Source organism: Dromiciops gliroides, chromosome 1, assembly GCF_019393635.1.
Source record: "Dromiciops gliroides isolate mDroGli1 chromosome 1, mDroGli1.pri, whole genome shotgun sequence".
Classification (NCBI taxonomy): domain Eukaryota; kingdom Metazoa; phylum Chordata; class Mammalia; order Microbiotheria; family Microbiotheriidae; genus Dromiciops; species Dromiciops gliroides.
This window is the reverse complement of record NC_057861.1, coordinates 741,979,884-741,989,903: the sequence shown is the minus strand read 5'-3', so window position 1 is coordinate 741,989,903 and position 10,020 is coordinate 741,979,884. Positions and strand designations below refer to the sequence as shown.

The following is a 10,020-nucleotide window of genomic DNA, read 5'->3' as shown; positions in this document are numbered from 1 at the left end:
TGCCCCCGTTCTTTTTTCTTTGTAACTCCCTTGAGTATACTCAGATGTTCTACTGTGGGATCAGTCCCTATCCCACTAGAAACCCCTTCTTCTAAGATCCAGCTATCGTTAAATCACTTGAACCTCAAATCTTTACAAAACAAAATAGGCTGAATGAGAAAAAGTATGGTCATCTATAGCATCAAGCAGGAGTAGGTATAGGGAGCATAAACAGCAGCAGACACAATAAGGATCAAAGGTCAAGGGTCAAGGACCTCCTCCCTCCTCACACCCTTTCCAAGGACCAGAGTGCCGCAGGTCTAGGATCCTATCTTAGAGCAACCCTCAAACAAAGGAAAATGATGAAGCATCGCCACAGCAACAGTGGCATCTTTATGATCTGGAAGCCCGTCAGTCAGTTCCACCCCCTCCCCCCCAAAAGTCATTCATTAAACAATATGTGCTAGGTACTATGCTAAGTACTAGGGAGAAAAAAAAGCCAACAAAAACAAAACATCCTTCCCTTTAAAAAAAAATGTCCCCAAACTCATGGAAGTGCCATTCTAATGAGAAATAGCATATAAATAGTTAGGGCTGTCTAAGCTCTAGACAGAGCAGGTGGATGATCACCCAGAAGGATGGCACTGGGGGCAGGGCAGTTAGGTGGCACAGTGGATAAAACACTGGTCCTGGATTCAGGAGGACCTGAGTTCAAATCCGGCCTCAGACACTTGACACTTAATAGCTGTGTGACCCTGGGCAAGTCACTTAACCAAAAGAAAAAAGAAAGAAACAGAGGATGGGGGCAGCTAGATGGAATGGTGGATAAAGCACCAGCCCTGGATTCAGGAGGACCTGAGTTCAAATCTGGCCTCAGACACTTGACACTTACTAGCTGTGTGACCCTGGGCAAGTCACTTAACCCTCATTGCCCTGCAAAAAGAAAAAAAGAAACAGAGGATCATAGGTTTAGAGCTGGAAGAGTCCTCAGAGACCACTAATCCCTTTATTTTACAGATAAGTAAATGGAATCTCAGAGAGGGGGAGTGGCTTGACCAAAGTAGCACAAGTGAATGGTAGAGCTTACATTCAGATCCTGTCTCCAAATACAGGATTCTTACCACTTGACAGCCTCTACTATAGTAGCCACCAGGCTGTCCAGCTCTTCTGCCTCACTCTGGTCTTTTATGATCATACACTTTGAACTGGATAGGAACCCATTATCTTAAAGATGAGAAAACTGAGGTCCAGGGTATGAAAGAAGAAAGAATGTAACAATCCCTACTTTCAAGGTACGTTTTATCAGAGAGCTAGCATGTACATATATAAATATTTACAGAATAAATCTAAAGTGAACAAATACAAAAGTACTGTATACGATGTAGCTAAATCCAAGGCTCCTGAGCTTCCTCTTAAAGGAAGAGGACTTTGTAGCTCATGGACAGAGGAATGGCTAAAGGAGTCCTGGTGTGTGGAGGTCATGGAGTATTCTTTTTCTTTTCTTGTCTTTTTTTTGCAGGGCAATGAGGGTTAAGTGACTTGCCCAGGGTCACACAGCTAGTGTCATGTGTCTGAGGCCGGATTTGAAGTCAGGTCCTCCTGAATCCAAGGCCGTTGCTTTATCCACTGCGCCACCTAGCTGCCCAAAGTCATGGAGTATTAATGAAATGATGGAGAAGAAGAATTTAGGGACGTCGTGGAGGGGTGGCTATCTGCTTATTGGAAGGGGTTTCTGCCCCTTAAGGAATACATTGGCCCACGTAACAACCGAGTCTCACAACAGCTCTGGGTCTCCTTAGGCCCATTTTACAGATGAGGAAACTGAGGCTTCCAGGGAGGTGATGTTGGGCGGAGGCCGCTCCCCCCCCAACACACACACACCAGGGCCCCGATTATGGTTCCCATTTAACAGATGGCTAGACTGAGGCACGGGAGGGAAAGGTCGGTGATTTGTCTGGGGCTGTGATGGCCGAGTTCTGGAGCTTTTCCTCTTTCTCCAGGTCCCCACAGAGGCGCGCCCTGGGGGCGGTGCCGCCTCTCCCCAAACCGGGACCTTCCCAGAGTCTCAAGTCCTGGCTCAAGTCCCCTTTAACTCAGGCAGGAAGGTAAAGAGGCAGACGTCAGGGTGCGGTGACGTCACATCCGGCCTCCGCCGCGAGTTTCCGGAAGGAGCGTGTGAGGGCGGCGTGGCCGAAAGACCGTAAACCGTGAGTTTCGGGAAAAATCACTGGGTTATGCCTCACTCGCGGAAGCGTCGGTCAGAAAGAGGGCATTAATAAGAAAGGCTCGTAGCGGATCTTTCGGTTGAGACCCTCCATCCTCTGCGGAGAGGAGCTAAACGTGGGAACTTCGGGTGCTGAGCATGGTTGGCCACTGTGCGCCTTAACGAACCGGAAGAGTTTGCTGCACCCTCTAGTGCGCAGGCGCACCTTCCCCGCACGCGCGCACGCTTTCCAGTGCGCAGGCGCGTCTTCCTACTCAGGCGCGCACGCTTGTAAGCGCAGGCGCATTTTCTCTTACGCGCGCACGCTCTCTACCGCGCAGGCGCGCCTTCCCCGCACTCGTGCACGCCCTCCAGCGCTCAGGCGCAGTAGCGCCAAAGACAGAGCGGGCGCCGCTTTTGGTGGAACCCGGGAGTGGCTCGTCCCACTAGCGCTTCTCCTCGGGACCCAGAGTGCGAGCGAGGAAGCGCTCGCCCAGGCCGTGCACGTTCCTGTAGCGCTTTGAGGTGTTGGAAGCGCTTGCCCGAGGTTAGACCAAGCGGCTGAGACTGTCAGCCCCCGAGGGCAGCTCTGCTTGGCCTCGTGTCCCCAGGGCCCGGCACACAGTCAGCGCTTCATAAATGCGCGGAATGAATGAATGAATGAGCCTTGATCGGCTTGGGTCGGAGCGCGAACCCGCGTCTCAGGACTTAGGAGGCCACGGGGGGCCCCCGGGATCCCCCAGGCTAGACTGGCGGCCCCCAGGGCAGGGATCGGCTTCTCGTTGGCCTTGTGACCCCTGGGCTCCGCGCAGTAGGCGCTTCATTAGTGCGTGTTGAAGGGATGGATGAAAAGGCACCAGAGGATTGGAGGCAGGATTTGAACCCAGGGCTGACCCCTCCACCCGCAGGGAGGCCGTGAGTAAGGCTCTTGACTTCTAATAGGGTCCCTTCCAGTTCTCAGTCGAGGATCCTGGCAGGATCCCCGACCCCTACCAAAGCCCAACTCGGGAAGCGGCCTCCTGGCCTTGTTGGTGATCCTGGGCTCCATTTTTCCTTCCTAAAATTAAAAAAAAAAAGGATTCCCCTCGAGCTTAAACGTCAAAGAAGTTAAGCCTTTCTTTAGAAAAGTGAAGCTAAAAGTACATGAAGTGGGGGCAGCTAGGTGGCGCAGTGGATAGAGCACCGGCCCTGGAGTCAGGAGGACCTGGGTTCAAATCCGGCCTCAGACACTTAACATTTACTAGCTGTGTGACCCTGGGCAAGTCATTTAACCCCAATTGCCTCACTAAAAAAAAAAAAAAAAAAGTACATGAAGCAATGTCTTTCTTGTGGACCCGTTGCTTTCCCGTCTAAGTATGGGATAACTCCATTCTGTCTGTCACTTGACAAGCTTTCCGGATTCGGGAGTATTGCCTTCTGGCCTTATGTTTTTGTGCAGCTAAGATAGGTCCGCCCCGTGATGCGGGGTTCTCCAGGCTTGTGTTTATGGAACAGGTCGGTCCTGCCTGGCTGGGAAGATTTCCTCCATCCTGTCCTTGTCCCACAACCGGCCTTGTAAAATTTGGAGACATTCATTGCCAGAGTTGGCTCCCAAACTGTCCATGCAAAGAAGGATTGGGGTTAGGGGTAGTGGCCATGACCACACCGGTTATGCCTCTGACCCATAAAAAAGTACTGGGTGGGCCACTAAAATCAACATTCAAAATGAATATGGGGGGAGGGCAGCTAGGTGGCACAGTGGATAGAGTACCAGCCCTGAAGTCAGGAGTACCTGAGTTCAAATCTGGCCTCAGACACTTAACACTAGCTGTGTGACCCTGGGCAAGTCACTTAACCCCAATTGCCTCACTAAAAAAAAAAAAAAATGAATATGGGGGGAGGGCAGCTAGGTGGCGCAGTGGATAAAGCACCAACCCTGGATTTGGGAGAACTTGAGTTCAAATCCAGCCTCAGACACTTGACACTTAACTAGCTGTGTGACCCTGGGCAAATCACTTAACCCTCATTGCCCTGGAGGAAAAAACAAAATCAATGAATATTTGGAAATATTGATCCAAAACGTAGAATTTAATGCTCTTGATTCTCTTTCTGTAGGTTTAATCAATACTATGAAACACTTAAGTAAAGACAAATTGCCTTCACCTGCCACATTTGAAAGAATTGTATATAAAAATCCCTCTGAATACCATTATCTGAAAGTCCAACTGTAAGTTCACTTTTTTAAGTATTCTTTTACATTTGTTCTTTAAAAATACGAAGGTGAAGGATAGGATTTTTTAAAATGCCTGCTTTTCTTTACAGTGAATTTCAAGATCGTGGATTTAGATTAACTGATGCACAATTCAAACAACTGATTATTTTGGCTCTAAGGGACTTGTTTGGAGAGGTATGTGAGCCTTCAGTTTGTGAGAAAATAATTATGAATAATGGGATTTGAGGGGGGACACTTTCTCTTCACCATGACTTCAGAAAGTTTAGTTCAGGAACTTTAGCTGGTGTCTTTCAGAGCCAGCCCAAAGGTACAATAGATGTAAGACTCTTGGTGTCTAGGCTGGTGAAATGAGGGGATTAAAACCACACCTATTTGGGGGGCAGCTAGGTGGTGCAGTGGATAAAGCACTGGCCCTGGATTCAGGAGGACCTGAGTTCAAAACCGGCCTCAGACACTTGACACTTATTAGCTGTGTGACCTTGGGCAAGTCACTTAACCCTCATTGTCCCACCAAAAAAATAATAATATTAAAAAACCACACCTATTTGAATGGGCCTTTGCCCTCCTATACCCTGATGTCATCATGGTAGAACTCATTTTAATAGAGACCACCCTCAAGTCACATTGATCCGTGGAATTGAATGATGCCCGACAATTAGCTTTGATCAGTGTGTAAGGGGCTGCCTCTGGTGGAAGGAGGAAGGGCCCTGTAAGTTGGAGGCTTGCTTTTCTTTTCTTCCGGGAACTCTCTTAAACTGTCTCTGTCCCTCTTGGCTCAATAGGATGGGTATGTAATTGTTTAAGCCTGTAAGCTGTGACTAGTGGAAAAGTTGGGGAAATGCCATGTGGTAAATTCTTTACTAATATTTACTATACTTTAATAATAAATGCTTACTACCTAAACTGGTTGCAATAGCCATTAATTTATAAGTATCAGACTATTTTAGAAAAAGCTAGTTTGGCTCCCAGTAATTTAGCTAAAAACAGCTAGCCCCCCAATAATTTAATAAATACAAGGTTTTTTAATATATTGAATGTGGCTAGGATAGATTTTTTTTTTTAGTGAGGCAATTGGAGTTAAGTGACTTGCCCAGGGTCACACAGCTAGTAAGTGTTAAGTGTCTGAGGCTGGATTTGAACTCAGGTCCTCCTGACTCCAGGGCCGGGGCTCTATCCACTGCAGCGCCACCTAGCTGCCCCTAGGTTAGGAGTTTTGAAAGTCCTCTAGAGAGGATAATTTGGTACTGCTGATTTGTCTCCATATTCCTTGGTAGAATGCTGCAAGGAAAAGTAAAAGCTGATTATTCTCATCCCAGCAGATATTCCTGATATACAGTTTTTAGTTAAGTGTTAACTTGGAATCTAGGATTCTTTCACCATTTAACAAGAATGTTCCCAGTGTTGAAAGTAATTGTCGAATGAGAGCATCGTTTCTGTCTGTAGGTTGGTGCTGCCTTACCCTTTGATGTCTTGGCATATGAAGAAAAGAACTTATCAGCCATCCTGAGGATCTGTAGCAGGTATTAACCACTTGGCCTTTTCAAGGGAAGAGTGACTGGTAGGGTCCCCTCGTAATGCCCTTAGCATCAAGCAAGTCAGTCAGCGAGTATTGATTAAGTGCCTGCTCTGTTCCAGGCATTGTGATAAGCCCTGGGGATACTAGGAAAGGCAAAAGGCAGTCCCTGCCCTCAGCTTGCTTACAGTCTGATGGGGGAGACAGCATGAAAACTTTCTATGAACAGCAAGGGCTCTTCACAGAGGAGGCATCTTGCAAAGGGTGGGAACTTTCCCTGAGGCTGGAAGGAAGGTGGAAATGAGGAGCAGGGAGGACAGCCAGGGAGGCTCAAGGGTGAGGAACAGCCCGAAATCTGGTGTCACTGAATCAGGGAGAAGGGAAGGGAGCCAGGTGTGAGAGATCTGCAAAGGTAGGAAAGGGCCAGGTTCTGAAAATCAGGTGATCTTCATTGTCATCTCCAGTATCTGAGGGTCCACCAAGAGCATTGTGGTAGACACCAGCGGTGAATCTTCATTTCTCTCTGCTGGGAGCCGAGTAGAACTAATGACATTTGAATTTGGCATCGTTCCTAATACAAAGAATATTTTGCAAACTTAGAAATATTTAAATCTACACACGGATGTTTTAGAAACTCTGGTTGAGCTTAATTTTTTCATATTATCTAGAGAGACATTCTTTTCGTTTTAAGATTAAGCATTTAAAGTCACTCAGTTTGGGGCAGAAACACTTGCTAGAACAGACAGAAAGAGCTGAGGATGCTGGAAGCATTGCAGAGATACATCTCTGTGCTGTTCTCACATGATCTGACTCTTCTGCAGCGGCCTCGTGAAGCTGTGGAGCTCTCTCACCCTGCTGGGATCCTATCAGAACAAGAAATGTGCCTTCAGAGTGACACAGGTATGGTCTGCCTTTGAGACGGTATGGGCCTACCTGAGGGGAGGAGACCCTTCTGAAGGGTCCACATCCCTCAGTCAGATCTGGGGGTGTGTGTGCTCTTGCGTGTGTGTGTGTGTGTGTGTGTGTGTGTGTGTGTGTGTGTGTGTGTGTGTGTGACTCTTAAAGGAAAGCGCTTAGACTCAAAACCCTCTTTTTTGATCTGAAATAAACAGGTTTATCTAAAGCTTTCTTAATGATATCTCACATCTAAGCCCAGGGGCATTTCTGTTGAAGTCCTTTGGTTGTTGCCCAAGCTGGGCCCCAGACAGATCTGAGGGTTTTGGTAAGGTTATAGTTCTTTCTAGACAAGCTGCCAGTGATCAGAAGCGTGATTTAACCTGCCCCCTAGGCAAGGGGGTTGGCTGTACTGGGCTGTGGTCAGCTCTCACCTGGAAGTTGTTGCTGGTGCCATGTTTTTTGAAGACTGGAGACCAGCTTGAAGGCATCCAGTAAGGGGACAGAACTGCAGGAGGGAAGCTGAGCCTGAAGAAGGAGAGACTTAGGGGAGGGCTGAAAACTGCCCCCAGATCTGGGAGGAGGCCTGGGGGAAGAGGGATTAGTCATGTTCAGCTAGGCCCCAGAGGCCGAGCTTGGAGCATGGGCTGGGAATTGTCGAGGAGCAGAAGCTCCATGTTGGGGGGAAACAAAAGCAACACTTCCTAACAGTCAGAAGCACCCAGTCAGTCAGTAAAGCATTTACTAAGTGCCTACTATGCGCTAGGCACTCAGCTGAGAGCCAGGATATGTACACAAACAAGCTATAAGCAGGATAAAAAGGAAATTCATTAGTAGAAGGAAAACACTAGAGATAAGAGGGATTGGGAAAGGCTTCTTGTGGACAGTGGGCAGCTAGGTGGTGAAGGGGTTAGAGCATTGGGCTTGCAATCAAGAACACTCATCTTCATGAGTTCAGATCAGGCCTCAGGCACTAACTGTGTGACCCTGGACAAGTCTCTTCACCCCGTTGGCCTCAGTTTCCTCACCTGTAAAATGGGCCTAACAGTGCCTAGCTCCCAGGGTTGTCCTGAGGATCTAAACAATACAAATGTTAGTTATCGTTACTGCTGTCACTATTTATGCTAGTACTACTGCTACCACCACTGACATGGCTACTGTAACAGCATAGCCTGGCCCGGCCTTGATTCAGGTTAATTTCACATAAGAAACAAGAACTCTCTGTCCACCTGGCTTGATTGCTTGTGTTTCAGCATAATTTTCTTCCAGCGGTAGACTGTTATTTTTTTTTTCTTCTAGGTTTCTCCATTTCTTCTTGCATTATCTGGTAATAGTAGAGAACTTATATTGGAATAGTAGAAATTAAACTGGAATTCATTGAAAGTGAATGGTCTAGAAACGGGTTTTTTTGGTCAGCTGTGTGCAGTGTTTGTAGACTGAAGGACTTGCGACTCTAGTTTGTAACTGTATAAAATTTGGAAAGATGTTCACGGTCTTGTCCAGTCCCCGAATGTTACTGAGCACAGGAGGGCTCAGAGTTCTCCCCATCCTGCCAGGGGCTATCAACAGGAGGACGCGCACTTCTGACTTGACCCAGAAGCCCCTTCGACATTTGAATGTAAAAGTTGGAGACCAAGCTGAGCTCACTAAGGCGTTTACCCAGAAGGACGTTGTTACATTTTCAGAATTGACAGGAGACATCAACCCCTTGCATTTAAACGAAGACTTTGCAAAACAGACGAAGTTTGAAAGAACCATCGTTCATGGGGTCTTGATCAACGGACTCATCTCTGCTCTTCTGGGGACAAAGATGCCTGGTCCAGGCTGCGTGTTCATCTCGCAGGAGATCAGCTTCCCGGCTCCTTTGTACACCGGAGAGACAGTGCTGGCGACCGCGAAGGTGAAAAGGCTGAAGATGGGCATCGCTTTTGTCGAAGTGTCATGTTGTGTAACAGAGAGGAAAAAAACCGTGATGGAAGGGATGGTTAGGGTTAGGGTCCCAGAAGTCCCTACTTCTTGAACCGTACGTTAAAGCCACAGAGTCAGAAATTGTATTGGTGTGAAAATTAAAGTGCCACTGGAGAGAATAATGGAAAATACTCGAGTTGCCATTTCATATAATTGTTGATAAATACAAATATGTTATGCTTGGAGAAAGGAAGAAACATTTAAATATATCCATTTCTACCTCTTTCGTGTCTCCTTTTAGCACACGCATTCCACTGCCCTACACACAAATCCAAAGATTATTTGGTATTAGAGTGGTTTCTTCTTTCTAGCCAGCTTTTAAAAATATAAAATATTTCAAATATTTTTTATTTATAGCTTTGAGTTCCAATTTTTCTCCCTTTTCTCCCCCCTCCCTGAGGTAGTAAGCAATCGGATATGGGTTATACATGTATAATTATGTTAAATATTACCATATTAGTCATTTTGTTCCAGAAAACTTGAATAAAAGAAAAAAATGAAAGAAAGTGAAAAATAGCCTGCTTCAGTCTGTTCAGTCAAGATCAGTTCTTTCTTTGGAGGTGGATAGTATGTTTCATCAATAGTCCTTTGGAATTGTCTTGGATCATTGTATTGCTGAGAATAGTTGTCATTCGCAGTTCTTCATCAAACAATATTGCCGTCTGTGCATAATGTTCTCTTGATTCTGCTCACTTCACTATGCATCAGTTCATACAAGTCTTTCCAGGCCTTTCTGAAATCATCCTGCTTATCATTTCTTATAGGACAATAATATTCCATCACCATTATATACCACAGCTTGTTTAGCCACTCCTCAATTGATGGGAATTCCTTTGATTTTGAATTCTTAGCCACCACCAAAAAAGCTGCTAGAAATATTTTTGTACAAATAGGTCTTTTTCTCTTTTGGGGGATATCTTTGGGATATAAACCTAGCAGTGGTATTGCTGGATCAAAGGGTTGTATGCAGTTCTATAGCCCTTTGGGCATAGTTCCAAATTGTTCTCCAGAATGGTTGGATCTTTTCACAACTCCACCAACAGTGGATTAGCATCCCAGCTCTCCCACATCCCCTCCAACATCCAATATTTTCCGTTTTTGTTATATTTGCCACTCTGATAGGTATGAGGTGATACCCCAGAGTTGTTTTAATTTGCATTTCTCTAGTGATTGAGAGGATTTTAAAATATGATTATAGATAGCTTTGAGTTCTTTGTCTAAAAACTGCCTGTTCAGGTCCTTTGACTATTT

At 46.2% G+C, this 10,020-nt stretch overlaps 2 protein-coding genes across 5 annotated transcripts; both read left to right on the top strand.

Annotated features, from left to right (window-relative positions):
* The first annotated feature begins 2,133 nt into the window (after positions 1 to 2,133).
* RPP14 (ribonuclease P/MRP subunit p14) lies at positions 2,134 to 8,236 on the top strand. 4 transcript variants are annotated; one of them, XM_043974668.1, is made up of 6 exons: positions 2,134 to 2,186; positions 4,277 to 4,388; positions 4,484 to 4,568; positions 5,838 to 5,914; positions 6,729 to 6,807; positions 8,101 to 8,236. In XM_043974668.1, exons 2-6 carry the CDS (start codon positions 4,291 to 4,293, stop codon positions 8,155 to 8,157), a joined length of 396 nt encoding a protein of 131 aa, XP_043830603.1. In that variant the 5' UTR covers positions 2,134 to 2,186; positions 4,277 to 4,290; the 3' UTR covers positions 8,158 to 8,236. The 4 variants fall into 4 exon arrangements, with proteins under 4 accessions (XP_043830603.1, XP_043830592.1, XP_043830598.1 ...); XM_043974657.1 differs by lacking the exon at positions 2,134 to 2,186 and adding an exon at positions 2,565 to 2,729; XM_043974663.1 differs by lacking the exon at positions 2,134 to 2,186 and adding an exon at positions 2,740 to 3,097.
* A 48-nt stretch (positions 8,237 to 8,284) lies between these two features.
* On the top strand, positions 8,285 to 9,186 carry HTD2 (hydroxyacyl-thioester dehydratase type 2). Its single transcript, XM_043974648.1, has one exon. The coding sequence runs from the start codon at positions 8,285 to 8,287 to the stop codon at positions 8,819 to 8,821; it is 537 nt and encodes a 178-aa protein (XP_043830583.1). The 3' UTR covers positions 8,822 to 9,186.
* The last annotated feature ends 834 nt before the right edge of the window (positions 9,187 to 10,020 follow it).

What these genes read in the sequence shown, in the direction of transcription:
- RPP14 (XM_043974668.1), top strand. Translation starts at nt 4,291, where the DNA reads ATGAAACACTTAAGTAAAGACAAATTGCCTTCACCTGCCACATTTGAA. An exon ending in TAAGGGACTTGTTTGGAGAG is followed by an intron (nt 4,569 to 5,837) that starts GTATGTGAGCCT and finishes TTCTGTCTGTAG; the next exon opens with GTTGGTGCTGCCTTACCCTT. An exon ending in ATCCTGAGGATCTGTAGCAG is followed by an intron (nt 5,915 to 6,728) that starts GTATTAACCACT and finishes ACTCTTCTGCAG; the next exon opens with CGGCCTCGTGAAGCTGTGGA.
- HTD2 (XM_043974648.1), top strand. Translation starts at nt 8,285, where the DNA reads ATGTTCACGGTCTTGTCCAGTCCCCGAATGTTACTGAGCACAGGAGGG.